Raw genomic sequence first — 18,615 nt, forward strand, 5'->3', positions numbered from 1 at the left:
TGGGGATGGCAGGTGAAGTGTGGCCTAGCTACGGTACGCAACCAATGAACCTGTCTTGACAGTCAGATTAACACTTGAGTTCAACTTCTTGAGCATGTATTGTGCCATGTATCCTAGATTAAACAGTTGTGTAGTGAGGTGAGTTACAAAGACCGCTGTCTTGACCCATGCCAATACATTTGGTGAACGTTCTAACAGGGTTACACATGCCATTCCTAGGGTTAGTATCACCCAGTCTGTTATCACTGATCAAACTGACTCCTCAGACTGACGTGTCATTGACTTGGGGAACACTTAAACCACATTAACCCTCCTTATTCTGGGCATGTAATAATAGGTGAACCACTTCACCTATGAACCTGTGATGTGACAATAAAGCTGATTTGATTCTGAGCTCGACTAATTTCGGTGAAGATATTTGGTGTTGAGGGGAAAATGGAGGGGGACCAAGTACAGATCCATGGGGGACCCTGGTAGTATACGGTTTTAAGAGGTTAAAAGTATAAGTATAATCAATACGTTCCGATAATTTCTCAGGCACGCACACGCCCACTTACAGTACAAAACAATAGACAATAAGTTATAAAATCCCCCTTTTATTCGATTGGATTTCATCATCATATAAATACACATTTACAGATAGTCCACAAGGATCCATGTTCAACAATGAATGACACACACACAAAAAAGAATAAACTTCTTTTGACCTGCAATCAGGAATCATTTCAGTTACACAATGGACAGTGGCCTCTTCTCCCCCAGATCAAAGGGTCCCATGGCAACACGTGTACAAGGTCTGGACCACTTGACAGTCTAACTGAGCTGATGCCATTTTCTACGGCTACCTTGAATTCTGATATTCTACTTTTCACTCTTAGGTATGCAATCGCCCAAACACAGCGAGGTGTGCACCTTCCATGTGTCATTTGATGGATTTCACAGTAAAAGGGGGGAAGCCCTTTGTAAAAGAAGAATCAAAATTCAGCCAGTGGGCCTTCTGTCAATGGATTTAAGTCAACACCTACATAAATTAAAAAATAAAGACGCTAAAAATGTATGTACACTATGAAAAACAGATTATGATTTGTTACACCTTTCCATTTACAATGAGGTCTCTCAAAGTGGATGTTGCACACTCCAATAAAACTGACAATTATTTACACAGGAGAAGAATTTGACAAGAACAAATTCTCTCTATGGCCATGTCACATTTACACTGAAATGAAATCAGTTTATTCTGATTTGAGAGAAAAAAATTAAAACACCTAGTGGAATTATTACGGGATGTGCTGGATTCTTTTTTCTTTATGGCTATTAACAATGTTTAATAAAAAAAAAAGGTAACAAGTGAAAATATTAAGTCAAGTTCAATATGAGTCGAGTAAGAATTTTAAGCTCAAAGGTCTGTTTCTATGTAAACACTTTAACTTTACTAAATCAGTGGCCAATTTTCAGTCTGCCACAAGGGGCCTGGGTGCATGAATTGTGTATGCTCCTTCACTCTTAATTTTGATACTACTGGCTTTTTAGGTCTTACATTTTGACCTTTTAATTTAGATGAAAAGGTCATAATAATAGGGGCTGCACCCTCTGCACCCCCTAGATTTATGCCCCTTCCCATATGTACCAAACATTCATGTACAGTATGAGATCATGAAAACGTATCCAGCAAAGAGTGTGCCATATGCATTTAGAATAAATGACAAAGCCAAGAGGGCTTAATCAATGACACCGTTTACGGCATCTGATGTTGGTAATATCCTAGGGTTTCAAACCATCTGTCTATATAAGGACTAATTAAGACCAGGGACAAATAATGAAGTAGCTGGTAGAATAGAGAAAACTAGAAATAGGCTAGTCTGGGTCCTCATAATCTCTCAAAAACAGATTCAGAGCTGCGCTACTGAATCTGTCGGGAGCCCCGTTCAGAACGTGTGAGCGTTGGCCTTCGGCGTTTCACTTCCCACTGGAAACAAACCCAAACTCATTTAACAATAGCGTCCTCGGAGCCGACAAAACGACAGAAAGTTAGTAACATTTTAACTTAGTGGGCTTATAACCAAAACGATCCATGTTCTTTGGGAGAAATGGTGTTAGTGTTCCGTGGAGAAATATTGTTAGTGGGAATGAAAACATAGGCGCACCACCGGAAGTGAAGGGCTGAGGCCAGAGACCAAACGCCGGTTTCCAGTCATCGTCGGTCTATTTAATCATTCCCCCCAGAGTCAAATGCAAAAGTGAAAAACGCTGGGGGTGCTGTTTTTCCTTTTTATTTGACGATGGGTTCCCAGATTGGGGTCCTCAGGACTAAAGCCCAGTTGATAGAAACATGGCCATCATTGTTACCATTTCTCACAGGTTGAAACTGCAGCAGAATTTCACCCATACTGTCAGCCAAATAGCGCCAAATGAAAAGAATAACCACATACAAAACCATTGCAATTCACTAACAACCAACAAGAAAGCACAGTGGACATGTAAACGGTTCCACTCTACAAAGAACAGCATAGTGACATTGACAAAATTAAAGCCACAAATGTGGAAGATTTACGATATAGATGGAGATCCAGAAAAGTTCTAAAAGAAACCACAGTAGCATCACTATGATAAAATATTTCTGGAGTGAGTTTTCAGATTTAGCACATGGGAACGATCAGTCAGCTGTACTGAATACTTAAGAAAAATCTTGCAGTATGGAGGCAAAGAAAGAAAAAAGGACAAACTGTACCTTGCAAGAATGGCTTCCATATACTCATAACAAAATATTATGAATACGTGCATTTTAGCAAGCACCTCTCCCATCATCAGGTGAGATTCCAAATCAAATGATGAATATCACTCGTGAAACTGTCATTTCTCTCGTGAAGCCCATACAACTCTATGCATACCCAAACATAGGAAAACACTGACCGTACAAATGTACTATTGGATAGTACCATCACTGATATTTCTCTGTGTGCAGTACATGCATTTCAAGGTAGTGCAATGCACACCATGGTGACTGAAGATCAGACTCCAAAGCCCCCAAAGTAGGTTCATTAGCATACACTAGATTCTCAGGGCAAATGCCACCTTGCAGTGACACTAAACAATGTTTGCAGCCAGAATGCAAAGCGATATTGCCAAGATGGAATGAGGCGAGAAGTGACATTGGTGAAACAGTAAAAATGTGTTCATGGAGTAACACTTGCTGTTGTGTGGATATCTTTGATATAACTTCACACTCCTCTCACCTTTGAAAGATAAATGACAAGTGTTACCACGTTTCTCTAAGAGCTGGCAACACAACTACACCGACTACATCACCTCAATGTGGTTTCTCATCCAGACTTGCCCCCTTGAAATCCAGAAAACAGACACCATTAGTGTTTGCATAAAAACTAAAAATGTACAGACCCGTGTCTTAAGTTTTGCACAGTGCATAGACCCAAGAGCATATTGTACACAGAAAAAGAAAATAATAATAAATCACTCACCTAGTGGCTTACACAGAGCAAAATGGCATTTCCATTGGTGCTCATGTGTTTGAATGTGAACTTGGCTGGCTACATGGGGCTTCTAGCATTTTTGGCTTTGGTCTAAATAGAATTGTGACGGGAAAAGAGAAAACAGGGCAATATATTAAAAAAAAAAAACCTGGCAGACGTTCTTTGTTACCTGTTAAAAACAATGAGTTAAGTGTTGAATTTACTTCTCTTTTTTTCATCCACAGGTTTCTCTGGTACAGTTTCTTTTATTTTGTTATTGTCTGTTAAAGTCAAGGTGTTAATCTGGGGGCTTGTCCAACTTAGTACCAGACGATGGCACCAGGGTACAAGGGACTGTTATTTGTGTATGCGAGTGTGTGTGTGTGTGTGTGTGTGTGTGTGTGTGTGTGTGTGTGTGTGTGTGTGTGTGTGTGTGTGTGTGTGTGTGTGTGTGTGTGTAATGGTGTTGTGGTACTGTAGATGTGTGCACATCTTGTTTAGAGGTAGCGAGTGCCTCTATATAGATGTGTGATGTCTGTGTGTCTGTCTGTCTGTCTGTCTGTCTGTCTGTCTGTCTGTCTGTCTGTCTGTCTGTCTGTCTGTGTGTGTGTCTGTGTGTGTGTGTGTCTGTGTGTCTGTGTGTGTGTGTGTGTGTGTGTGTGTGTGTGTGTGTGTGTGTGTGTTCCAGTGCTGTACAGTAGGGTCATGCATTTTGGGAGGTAACGCATGCACATTGGGGTGAGGAGGCCTTCTCTGCTCCATGCTGTAAGTTCTCGTCTCCAGGCTTTGGCTCAGACAGGTACCAATAAATACACACCGTCATTCCCCGAGCCGTAGCGACTACTGGCCAATCCCACAGTACCACCGCTGGTTTGGTCATTGCTGTACAGTCGCAGGAGGAGGGACATGGGGAAGAATGGAGGCGAGGTGAGGCAAGGGCAGGATGTGATATATAGCAGAGAATGAAACAGAGGATGGGAGGGAACAATGACAGAGATTGAGAGACTAGAGAGAAGAAGGAAAAGAATGACTGACGAACACAGATATATTCCAGCGCACGTCAAGATGGTGGATGGATAGTTGAAGAATTGGGGTCATCTGCCAGGCCATTGGCATCCTCAGATCACCACGTCACACTCTGGCCAATCTGAATCACAGCCATAGAGGTCAGCACAGAATGAATGACAGGTTGCTAAGTGCTGCTGGCATGTGCAGATGACTAACCTAGCCACAAATGGTGGCTATCCAGGTCAGAAGGAGCATGTGCTGGGCTTGCTGGCAAGTTGGGAGGGAGAAAAAGAAGTTCATGGAAGAATAAGAGCTAGCCAGCGGTCAGCCTGGCTCGATTTGGCTGGTGATGAAAAAAGTTGAGGGACCTTCATATGTTGAATGACGCTTAGCCTAGCCTTTCATTGTGTGGCTAGTTGGTTAAATTAATATGAAGGGACCTCAGGATCCATCCAGTTGCCCAGTCTTCAGAGAGCTGTCTGGAGGAGATGCAGGGCAGGTCATGTGGGTCAGGGCTGGGGCATGGGGATGGGCTGGTTGGCTGCGGGCTGGTTCGTCTTTGGGGCGCTATCGGCGGTGGAATGCGGCTGGATCACAACTGGGCCTCGCGCACCTGATTGGGGAGAGAAGAGGAGATAGAGAGAGAAAGACATAGAGTAGAAGAAAGAAAGAGAAGACAGAACAATTAAAACTAAATGAGTAAAGAAGGTTTTAGGAGTACTGACTTAGTTAGTGAACCTTTCTATAACCCCTTGTGTTGTCTTCCGTGCTTGTAACCACATCCGAACAATTGAGAATCAACATCCTGTTATTGTGTTGGAGGCTTCTACTAGACACACAGGTCATGAAAACATCAAGGGTTTTCTGTGCATGTTATTTTCACTGCATGCTACTGTATGTTCAAGGTGCAAGTTGTGCTGAATAGGGGTCATCTTCCCAGTGTCCTGTAACATAGGTGTATCTACAGGCTCTCTAAAGGTCTGAAGACACACAGTATAGGCATCGTGGACCGAAATCTGCTATTTTTGGTCCACGGTGGCGTACAACGGAGCATGAATTATGTGTGTCACAACTAAGTGAGATCTATAAAACGGAGCAGGCAGGTGGAGTGATCTCCCAGATCCTCTGACTGCTTAAACCTCATGTCTTTCTTTCGGGAGGTGCTTGAAGGAAACAAAACGTTTCTTCTGTGGTAGTTGACTATTCTGAAATGACATCAAAGGCTGAATGGAGGGCTCAGTAGAGACATGAACTGCAAACATCAAAACGGTAATAGTTTCTAAAATGACTGATTAGCAGACACGCCTCAGCGTGGCTTATGTATTGGAAAGCTGGGTAAAAAACAAACAAACAAATGCGTAGTTCCATAGATTGCATTAAGTGTGACAGCGACTACTGCATGGGGTTTTGGGGTAGCTACTACAGTAGGCTACATTACAAATAAGGAGAGCAGACTTGTTCTGTACACTTGACAGCAACTTCATTTTAGATGTTTACAGGTAAGGTAATTCAGCTCCGGACAAAATGTTTTTGGTTCAAGAACACTTGTTTATTAATTTAAACATTTTGTTATTGTATTTTGTCAATTCTATGTTTGCTTTAATTTTAGGATAGTTCTTGAAGATGTCTTATACCACCTTTTGATTAAAACAAAGAAAAAGATTATACGCAATATATATTAAAAAAAAGTTTATCCGGAGCTGAATTCCAACATTGCAAAAATAATTATTTTCTAATAGACTAAATCGGGGGAGCAGAGAAGCGACAAGTTGTGCAGTGGCCTGTCTGCACTCTAGGTTGTGCATAGCATGAGCGTTCCATGTTCTGCTGTGGATGCAAGCTGGCTAACCAGAAGCGTCTCCTCTACCTAGGAGGACCTACCTGCACCCCGCCAGGTGAGGCTCATCCACTGTCACTTCCCTGAGAGGGGAGACGCCACCCACCATGAATGTCACAAGCCATCAGGATGCAGTGGGGAAAGACAGCAACAGGGCACATGGCTTAGAACAATGTAATGCTACCTCATGAAAGGTCTACTGAACCCTGAATATGTCCATATTCAATAAAAAAAACAAAAACAAAAAAACAATAACCATAGATTTGTCTGTATCATACTGTATGTGTCACTGTTGTAACGGCTTGTATAGTAGCAGCAGTCTGCTATACTAAAAGTAAACGTTATAATAAAAAGGTGAAAAGGATGAACTTTTATCGGGACAATTTTGAAGAGCATATTTTCTCTTATCCCAAATTACCGTGTACTTTCATTCAACCAAGATGCTATTGAGAACATTCCCCTGACATAAAGAATAGGCATCATGAGATTGACGACACAGGAACCTAACAAATCACAAGCTTCAAGCACATCCCAAGATCACCTTCTCCCCAAGCAGGCTAAAACTTGAACGATCCCCTGATGGTGAGTAGCTGAGTTAGCCAAGGCAATTAAAGGTTGAAGTGACAGACACTTCCCTGTGTTGGTGAGAAGAAACACACTGCGACTGCCAACAGAGACAAACACATGCAGGCTTCAGTCGGTAGCACGATGTGAATTGCACTTCACAACAACAGAGCGTGTGATAGCCAGCAGACCAGGGACAGACAAGTCCAGAGGACAAACTGAAGAGCCAACAGATGGTTAGTGTTGACAGGACAGTAGTGGACGACTGCTCCCCCAGAGTTCTCAGCAGTATGCAACAGCCACCCCGCGCGCACGCACGCACGCACACGCACACACACACACACACACACACACACACACACAGTGTTAATTAATTTAAAACAGAGTCTAACAATGAGGATTTTACTGTGTATCCTCAGGACTGACATAATACACTCCCTACCTCTTACTGTGCCATTATTGACTTTGAAACTGGTAATAAAAGACAGTACTGTGGGACTTTTCATATTCTTCTCACAATAAACAACTAACTTTATGTCTACGTTCTCTCACTTTTAGTTTCAACTGAGGCAGCCTCCCCTGTGAATCGGTTTCACAGTCTTGTTTTTGGAAAACCTGGCCTACAGATATGGTCTTGGGCCAGCGGTCATCCACCCCTAAAGGGTTCAAAAGGTATCTGCTCCTGATAAACAGGTTGGAGGTACCATGGGTTTCAATAAAATGGGTAAATAAATAAAAAATCCTTTTTCCCCCCCATTTAATTCATCAAGACAGAAGATTAACCAAATTATCAGTTTAGTGATTAATCATGTAAATATTTCTAATATTATCAAATATCACACATTATTGTGCCATTTACATCTACCGGTATATAACGTTCACGTTGTGGCGGGTGGGCAGGGGGTGTCTGTCACGATGCGTTATCAACGCAATAAAGCTGTTTCTCTTGATTTAGACCAATGTAATTGTATGGTCTAAAATCAATTGCATACAAATGTATCAAATAATGAATAATCAACAAATTAATTGATTATGGAAATAATCGTTACTTGCAGTGGTATCACAAGAAAGCACAGTACAGGTTTAGTGACTCACTCTCACTCCCACCCTCACCAATGTCTATGTACTGTATGACAGGTTCTTTTGGACTAGTTCCCAGACTGCCCTACACCAAGCATCTCAGAGTCCCTCCTAGGAACTCATACCTCAGACCAGGACATAATAGGTAGTTATACAGCTTATAAAATACTGTTGGAGCTTTTAGTTTCTTTTGACAATGAATGATGTCAACACACTAAACTGTACTGTATGTAGTCTATGTACGTTATGTATGTATGTATCCACAGAAGTAGACCATTTGTATGTCCCCACAAAAGTAGACAAAAACCACATAGTTCAGCTACTACTGAGACACTACAACACCAATCACAGCTCACTGTTAAGCTCACATTAGCACATTTGTGCTAAAACTGCACATCTAATAACTTGCTATCCAATACCTACAGATTGCACAGGGAAGTTACAATAAAACAAAACAAATACAGAAATGTAATGCGTTTCATACTTGGCACACATAAAACATACAGTATGACTTGTATGTGTACTAGTATGTATGTACTTATGGGTTAAAACGTGGGTTAAAACGTTTATGAATAAATCTCATAATCTAACTGCAATTTGGATAGTAGCTATTTGACCATAATATAAGAATCATGTAGCTTGCATACATTTATGGTGACCGATTTCCATTCATATTATGCATACTCATCTATTGGGCCAGTGATCTTAATATGCACAGCGTGCATATTACCTATGACACCAAAAGTTCCAGTAACCAGTGATTTACATAAATGCAGCTTGCTTTTGCATTAAGATGCATGCCGTCGAGTGGTGGAGAAACTAATGAATGTGTGCATTCTTGGAGGTGGAGCGGCTGTTGCAACACCTTAGCTAGCTGCAGGAAGAAAATCAATTGCCCTTTACCAAAAATAACTTTCCCTGAATCAAAAAGATGCCCTAATGCTGCAATTCCATTGCATTCATGTTGGCTTTTTAATTCACTTTCTGGGTAGACTGTTAAGTCTCACTAAATATTGTAGATTCAGGTCAACCACAGGCTAAATCGATTCAATTTGGCTCACACAATGTAAGCCTGCTTAAATATAGTATGTTAATTGGTGGACTGTCAATTATGCCTATTGTGCCAGTCACATTTAATCAAACTGCAGGATTATATAGATAGACACTGCTCAACACCCAAGCAGCGCAGACTGTTGAATTAACACTGCCTTCAGTTACCTGTACCGTCAGAGTTGACAGTGTAAACATCAGAGAAAGGGCCTCTGGGGCTATACAACGGTACTCCTCTTGATCAACAACCAACTGGTCTCAATACACAGTAAAATCCTCAGAGTTCATTTAACTCTGAGAGTTAATTCTCAGAGTTAAATTAACCACTTGAGACCAATTCAAATTTCAAACTATCAGCTTTTAGATCGGCTATTTATGAAAATGTTATGAAAATGTTTACCTATAACGACTTCTTTAAATGGAGTTAATTAAATAGTCCTTGCAAAAGCCTCGGACAACCCAGGATTATTCAAAGCATTATTCAAAGTATTCTCATCATGTACTGTATCACCATTCTCGGTGTTACTGAGATTAACAAGAGATTAATGCCTTCTGTGCTATGTGTGCATCACAGAATCTGTTAATACCAATTAAGGTAAGCAAATGTTCTTAAACCAAAGTAATAATCCCCTGAAACCAAATCACTTGATTTGAAGTTGGTGCAAGATTAGTAATTACTATGATGTGCCAACAGCCTGCCACAGAGGCCAAAGCTACAGCAATTCATTCAGCCATGCTCAATTCTGGACGGAGCATCAGATACAGGCAAAATACATCAACATCATCATGCAACATTGGCATACAAGGAAATGGGTTAATGCTGACACAAGCAACCGGTATACAACAAGCAGGCACATGGCACACGTGTGACATGTTACACACTGAAACAAACAGACATGAGGCACAAATCCAGCCAACCATGCAGGCGGACGACAAAACGAATAATGCAATATGATGCAGGGATGACAGCCTCTCAAGATGAAGCGAAACCAGAGAGCCGAAGGAGAGGTGACACAAAGATGAAGGTATGTGGCTCTCTTACGAGTCATTTCGACTCCGGCAGCGTCTCCCCGGGTTTCTCTGTCTCAGCGGGGTTTGTTGAGGTCGGCGACTGGGCCTGCACCTGTGGTTGGGCCTCAGGGGCCGGCATGGGCATAGGCAGAGGTATCGGCTGGCTCTGTGCCACGGGATGGCTGTCGGGCCCTTCCGAACCCGGAGTAGATGCCGGCTGGATTATGATTATAGTAGTCCCTGTTGGATTAGAAGGTGGAAACCACTCAACCTCCAGTTGACTGTTGGAACACATGGTGAGGCAGAGGAGAAATGCATGGTGAAATATTCTCATCTCTGGCTCAGAGGAAGCACCCACAACATTATAACGGTTCCAAGTCGCCCCCATAGGTGGTTTGTTTCCTCCCTTGCACTTTGGTCATATTTGTTCAGGACTTCATGCAATTTTTATAAAAGAATACATTTTCTGAAATACCAAAACAAAATGCAGATCTACATGCTCACAAAGTGTCACAATGCAGCGTGTTGTGAGCTTGTAGATAGCTATTTTTGTTTTTTTGTTTAAGTATAAAGTAGGGCTTAAGTGGTTACTGGTTAGTCAGACTAATTGATTCAGATTTTCAAGTAAATTTGAATATTACAGCCCTAGTTTATAACTCAAAGTCATATGGCCACTCTACTGCCCTCACTCTCTCTCACACACACACACACACACACACACACACACACACACACACACACACACACACACACACACACACACACACACACACACACACACACACACACACACACACACACACACACACACACACACACACACACACACACACACACACACACACTTCCTCCTCCAAACAACCTCTCTGTGGGAAGATAAGAAATACAGAGGATATTGGACTGGTGTTTCCCATCTCCAGTTCCTCTCTTGGCTTGGTTGGCCACTAATCACAAATCACAGTTAATAAATTACAAGGATACAATGTCAGAGTATTTCAAGTTCTATTCGTTCCATGTTAGAACCACACAGGGGGGGGTACCATATTTTTCCATCATGCCGAGATCTGTACCGCTGTCATTAAGAGTGGGGGTTCCAAATGGACCCTTACAGGTCTGCAACTCCGAATGCAAATGGAACCAAATAGACTGGAGTTACGGGGGTCGTTCAAATTAATAAGCCTGAGAACCACCGGTAAAGAACAGAACAGAACAGCAACCAACTTGGATATAGCTTATTTGCGAGTATGTACTTGCTTTGCCATAGTGTCGACATACAGACTTGAAAGACGGGCGTTTCCTGTCTTACCAGTCACATTAAACATTCCAGAACGCCAACCACAGTCAGCAGCCACTGATGCTTTTTATGTGCAGTTAAAGTTCTGTCAATGGATGAACAACGACTTTGGTTTGTCACAACTATCAAATCCATACTGTACATAGCACAGTTTCTCAACCAGTGGTCCACGGACAACTTTGTAGTTAACAATAACTATAGGTTACAAACGTAGCCCCGGTTATTTGATTATTATGAGCGCGATGTCTCGCTTATGGGAGAGCGCCCCTTGGTGTGATCACAGAAGCAAGCATTTATTATACACTTCCATACAATTTCTATTGGCTGGACTGGCTGTCACCTGACCAGGATGGCCCTGCGCCGTCACCTGACCCTGCCCCTGTTGTCAAAAGGCACCTGTCAGTTAAGCTACTCCTCATTCAAGATAAGCATTTCTCCTTCTCGCTGAGCATGCAAGAAGGGTGTTTTGGCGAGACATCTCGCTCATAATAATCAAATAACCAGGGTTACGTTTGTAACCTATAGTTATTTTTCCATATTATTTCACTCGATGTCTCGCTTATGGGAGATGTAATAAAGTCCCCTAATTTGCTATCTCGAAGTCAAGATCTACTTCGAATCAAGATATGAGCAAACCTATGCAGTGATGGGTCATCTCGTAGTCCTGGGCTTCAGGATCAGTCACGAGAAGAGCGTTATAGTATCCGCTCAATCACTATGATTCATAGGCGTTGCCCGAGTGATTGATTTACTTACTACTACACACACAAATATTTTTTTCTCTGCATGATAATATCATAATAAAAATCTTTCAGGTCATTTTGTTCCCCTTTTCATCCTTGCCATCAGATTCAATTCAATTCTATTTCACAGCAGAAACAGCGCATCATGTAAGAGATGTAAAGGAAATGTAAGCTGAGGCATTTCCACTACTGGGTCTCAAGCTACCCCGGGGAGAGGGCCATATTGGTATATACACTAATTTGCTCATGTTCACAGTAGGCATATCTACTCATGTGTGACAAACACAGACACAATTTTGGATTGCTCCGGTTCCCATCTGTGGCCTGCTGCTCGCGGCAGACTAGCCTAAGTTCACCTCCCCTCTCGCTCTATAGCCCAATTCATACTTCGGCACACGACGGCACCGCGTGCCGTAAATAGCCGACCTACAAGCTCACAACGCGTCACATCTGTGACACGTTGGGAGCTTGTGAATTAGGCATATCTCTCCAGTATTGTGCCCAACCCCACCCCAAAATCCCAAACTCTTCTCGCTTCTCTCTGGAAGGAAATGACGGTGTTCACTCAGGTGGAAAGAGGGACATCTGTGGAGTCCCAGATAGAGAGGCGAGAGGCCAGGAGAGGTTGAAGGGGAGAAAATGGAAGGGAGAACTTGACGGCCTCCCCTGCCACCCCTGCACCATAATCACACTTACTGCGTTGCTTGCTCTCCCATGGACATTCATTTCCAATGAGATCCATTACTTCTGCGCAACAGATGAGTGACGTCTCGACACACAGGTGTCACGTGTGTTCGATTCAGCCAGCTTGTACAGTACGTTAAAACATTGACACATACTGTAGGCTATAACTGTTTTTCGCTGGCGGACAGTTGAGGTTCTAACATTATAATCAACAACCAAGATCAATCAGTTACATCTCACATACTGTCAGAGCCATAGGATCTGTTGGTAGAAAAGTATGCATATATCATTTGCAGCTGCATAAATGTGTGATATTAACTTTCCATATACATACACACTACATTAGGATTAGATGTACATATTCAAATAAGTGTTAAATAACTCTATATTCCTATAGCAATAATTGCCATATACTCTAGAGTGTTTTTTCAGGAACAGGGGTCTACTCGTCTCTCCAGCTTTTAAGTAAACAGAAAAATATTTCAGATTCAGATCAGGGTACCAATTTCATCCAATTAGGAGAGAGAACTCATACAGGATACAGGATAAAGAAGTTACATTGGAACTGATGAAACAAACAAAAAAACAGCAAAATTGCAACTAGAACACTATAAAATCCTGACCTGAAAATGTATTTTCTGTTTACTCAAGTGCTGGAAAGCCTGGGAGACCCCTGTTATTGAACAAAAACATTATAGCAATGATTACTATTAATCATAATATACCTTTGACGTCATCAGAAACACCCTATCCAGTGAAAACAGAAATTGCAATAGTACCGTAACTAACTTTCAGGTTTTTGGGGGGAGATTCACTGTGCAGCACACGCGCGCACACGCACACACGCACACGCACACGCACACACACACACACACACACACACACACACACACACACACACACACACACACACACACACACACTGTGGTCTCTCACCTCCATCCTGCTGCTCTGCTTTGATCTGGGCCTCCAGGTCTTCTGGGTCGACATACTGGTAGTTCTCATCGTCCTCAGGAGGCTTACACTTCCCACAGCAGAGACAACAGCAGCAGCAACAGCAGCAGCACGAGAACAACGTGCAGCACAGCAACAGGCTCTGCAAAGACAACCACACCAATGCAAAGACAGATTTTAAAAACTTTATGGAGGCCTGTAGTAAGTGCATCGGAAATTAACATAATGGAGAATCTGGTGACAAACCAGGCAGATCATTCAATTAGCTCTCAATCAAATTGCCGGCACTGAAGATTTAATGATTTAATGCCTGCCAACTTAAGAGTTTTTAAAATAAGACATACTTTTTCCATGGTGTCTTGGCATATTGGCAATAACGTCATGAAATAGGTGCCCTGTACACAATGATTGCACAGGTAGACATCATGCATGTAGTGTCAAATATTTGGCTCATAGAACCCAGTAGAGTGTGAGAGACACACACACACACACACACACACACACACACACACACACACACACACACACACACACACACACACACACACACACACACACACACACACACACACACACACACACACACACACACACACACACACACACACACACACACACACACACACACACACACACACAATTTGCAGCCAGAGCCAGGGCTGCTATAGCTGATCTTGAAGGACAAAGGAGAACACAGAGTGCCGTTATCCATGCAGAGCAGAGAAAATAGTGCAAGTGCAACATTAAATTACAGCAACCCAAGAGACTATTTCTTTAAGTAAAGAGTACTGGCTAGACCTGCTCTATATGAAAAGTGACCTTAGATAACTTCTGTTGAGATTTGGACGGTGCTATATAAAATAAAATATAGAATCATAGTACTTGGAGGCCAGTCTATGATGTTATATTGATCAAGGACCTCCATATATGGGCATAAATGGGACACAGACAGACCGATAAAGAGATTTGTGGATTTATTATGTCTGGACAACCGCTGATCCAACTGACAACTGACGATACACATGCCAAGTTTAAAGTCAATCAGTTGGATGGTTCTCGCATGGCACACACGGACAGACACGCACGCAGAGATTCTGTGCAGTTATAGATAGATTGTGCAGCCCTAGCACTTGAATACACATTACAACAATCAAGCAAAGGGTGTTCTTATACATACTGAAATAGAGTTAGTTTCACAAGGCATTAGAAAACATTATATAGTTGCAATTTATCAACATCATCACACTCCCCAATACGCATGTATGCAGACGTGCATGTAGGGCTGCACACACACGCATGCATAGGTGTCTCTATTGTTGTCTCTCTCTCTCTCGCACACACACACAATCTTGGACAGCTACAGAAAAAACTATACTATACTGTACTATAAAAAGATGCAGTTGGTCCCTGTGGACGATCAAAGTGTTTGTGTCCACTCAGCACTCTCTCTGTGTCCCCAGCTCTATCTCTGACGACACTGCAGGGCGGTGGGGAAAGCCGCTACAACACACTCACACACACACACACACACACACACACACACACACACACACACGCACGCACGCACACACGGACACACGCACACACGCACACACACACCTCTGACATGCATTCCATGCTGCAAACCAAAACAGTCACAGCCAGCTGCCTACCACAACTCTTCATGGGTAGATGCTGTAGGACACCATGACAGGTCCACTCTCCCCAGTTCAGCCCATTCCAAGGAAAGATCCATAGGGTCAAAGTCAGACTCAGGACCAAAACCAAGAGAAATCCAGTCTGGGTCCAGACAGAGACCAAAGGGAGGCACAACTGCAGGTCAGAATGACTGGATTCCTGTGCCTTTTGTCTGTACTGCCCCAGATTAAATTGAACCTCAGAAAATCCAATGGGAATTTAGCCACTTGAACCGCAGCATCCATATTCTTGGGTGAAGTACAGAAGCCCAAAATAGACTATCTACAAGCTCACAACACAATGTGTTGATCAGCTATTTTTGGCAAAGAGATTTGGTGTAAACGGAAAAAAGCAGTCCAAGTACAGAGCCAAATATTTAAGAAGTCTTGGGGGTTTAAGTGGTTAATCGTGGTCAGGTTCGGCTGGCCAGTGACTCTCCAACATGCACCAAGTCTGGTTTTCAAGGCGACCTCTCCAATGTTAAACTTGTAAGAGCCGTTAATCATCTGCCATTTCCAACAGGTCTCTCAGCCGTGCTAATATATTTATGTGCCTAGGTCGCTCTCTTTGTGTCATTTCCCCCCTGATGCCTGGATAAAAGCCTGTGTCATTCAGCATTCAGCGTATCGTCGCTGCCGGGTGGAAACCTTGTACGTCCAAAACTCCCTAACTTTTCAATAAATTGAAAATAAATAAATAAATAAAAGAAACAGTACCAATGGATACAATGTACTTATTTAGTCACAAACTATTTTCACACTTTTCACTGATTAAATATTCATAAAACCCACAGACAGACTTACCACTTTCACTTAATGTCACTTAAGTTCTTTCAAAAATAGCCTTGCATCATGACACTACTTTTGCTACTTTCGTGTGACACTGTAGTATGACATACAGTACGTAGGATAAATTTACGAAAAAACAAATAAATAGTTGAAATACGGGGATATAAGGTTTCTGACTGACAGCAATGATATAAAACATCGATAGCGCCACTGCTGAACAAGTGCTGAGCCCTGTCGCCATGTTGTATTGCTATAACCATGAAACTGATGATTGTGATTTTATATACTATACCTTACCTGCTGCGATTTTTGCATGCCGTTTATGTTTTTCATGTGCACGGGAAGCATTTCTGCCTTCTGTAGTGCCACCTATCCATTGCTTTTTTATCATGCACCTGTATATTAGACATTGTATATTAGGTTTGTCTGTGCCTTCCTGATATTGTTGACATGTTCTGAGTTATGTGTTGCTTTCTTCTCTATTCTCTCTTCCCTATTCTAACTCTTCCTGAAACTGCAATGTTGACATAAAAAATATTTAACCCACTCTTTTACACCTGTTATCATAATAATGTGACAAAGTTGATTCTAGTTTCTGATTGTCATGCCTCTGTCTCTCAGTCAAATAGTGTCGTTAAGATCAATTACTGCACAAATCAGATTAGACTGTGAAGAGCTTAGTGGACCAAAGGGATAAACACCTTAGATAATCTTCAATACTTTGTTTTGTCATAAAAGTGCAATTTCGTTTTTAGTATTTTTCCTTCCAACAAACTGTTTTGATGCAAGTAGGGCTGCAACTTATGTTCATAATCAATTAAAAATGTAAAGTAAAATAAGTTTGAAGTACAAAATAATGGTAAATACAAGTTGTCTAAACCAAAACAGACATCTTGAAATAGCGTATTGCTGTATGTTTACCCAGTAATCAAAACAATTTTACATTTTAGAATATGGAGCAAAGGCAAGCATTCACATTTTGGAATTTGCAAATTCAACAGAACATGTTAGAAATGGATATACTGTGTGTATGATACATCACTGAACCGATAATACTATTACAAAAATGTAATCTGATTCATTTTCTATCGATCAATTAATTAATTGCTTCACCCCTAGATGTAAACAAAAAGAGCACACCAATACTTCATTGCTCTGATTCAGTCACCTCATTCAAAATATTTTAAGATTGTCTATTTTTGCTCCCTGGCCAAACACAACAGTACACACAGACACCTTCTATTTCTACAGCTCATTGTCATTTTGTATTGACACACTTAGTCTATAATTTTGTACTTTATGTACTCATATGAACCTCATACTACTAACTTCTGAAGTCTGATCTCAATGCATCTTATTCTTTTACTTGCCATCATCCATTCTGACTCACTCATACCAAACAGCTACAGTATTAGACACTGGGTGGGGACTTCTAATTGTCTGTGAGTCAGACAGAACAGCTTGAACTCATTAATGCTTGAGTTAGAGTGAGATGATGAAACATCAGCTAAGTCTACATACAAAAAACCCTGCTACTGTTGTCTCAACATTATCTAAAGTAAACATTCTAAGGCACAGCTTAAGGCTACTATTCAGAATAAAAGGTCAAGTTCAAATACATGACTTCTGATGCGCTCTGTCTATGTTGACACTGTCACTCTTTAAAGTATTGCCACTCGGACTAAGGGGGAGGGGAAACCTTGACTTGGATTTGTGATTCTGACAGGAGGGAGACGTTCTAAAAAGACAGAGCATTAAAAACATATGCTGTATATTAAAATGTTAGAGGACCAAATTTTCACAAGGAAATTAATAATCAGCCTAGTTGGTACTGAAGAAAAAGAAAAACCTGTTAAAATATTGGATTTTGTTTCCCCCCTAATACATTCTTAGGTAATTTCAACTTTATTAGACAGGATTAGACAGGACAGAGAGACAAGAAAAGAGGAAGTGACCGAGAGCAGGAACCAAACTCGAGTTGTCATCATTCACAAGGAGCATGTGTACTAACCGACAGCACTACCAGAGAAACATTGACATTAGGGGCTGCCCCTGAAGGTCGATGATTCAAATAATCTGTCAGAGACCCCAGACTGAGCTTCTTTGATTTGAGAAGTGTTTTTTTCTCCCAGGCCTGATAGCTCTGAGGGAGGATTAGCTTAGCTTTCTGGGACATCTTTTTTTAATGCTTCAATTACGTAGAAATGAGAGCTGTCTGTCACAAACCTCTAGACATTTTTTATTTGTTTATGTATCCTTTGCCTTTCCCTGTTCATTTGCCTCTAACGTGATAAACGTTTCCGAGCAGCATTCCTCCTGTTTTGAAATATTTTGGAACATCTTCGCCTATAATGACATGCCCAAATATGGATGCCAGGGTTAAAGTTGTTAACCATTAAAGTCTATTGTTAAAGTCAATTTTGAAACAAGTATCATTTAAGAGTACTCAATAGTTTTG

The 18,615-nt window shown here is 41.6% G+C and overlaps 1 protein-coding gene across 2 annotated transcripts in view; it reads right to left on the reverse strand.

The window, feature by feature from the left end:
- Window positions 1–578: 578 nt before the first annotated feature.
- dnajc5ga (DnaJ (Hsp40) homolog, subfamily C, member 5 gamma a) overlaps window positions 579–18,615 on the reverse strand; it is a 30,793-nt gene continuing 12,756 nt past the window's right edge. Inside the window, exons 4-6 of one of the 2 annotated variants that reach the window (XM_084083083.1) lie at window positions 13,675–13,834; window positions 10,049–10,257; window positions 579–5,088 (exon numbers count right to left, since the gene is read on the reverse strand). In XM_084083083.1, the coding sequence (XP_083939209.1) occupies window positions 10,052–10,257; window positions 13,675–13,834 (366 nt within the window). In that variant the 3' untranslated portion in view covers window positions 579–5,088; window positions 10,049–10,051. The remainder of the gene's footprint in view (window positions 5,089–10,048; window positions 10,258–13,674; window positions 13,835–18,615) is intronic. The other variant, XM_084083084.1, reaches the window with a different exon arrangement.

Source organism: Gymnoscopelus microlampas, assembly GCF_963454915.1.
Source record: "Gymnoscopelus microlampas genome assembly, chromosome: 16".
Lineage (NCBI taxonomy): Eukaryota > Metazoa > Chordata > Actinopteri > Myctophiformes > Myctophidae > Gymnoscopelus > Gymnoscopelus microlampas.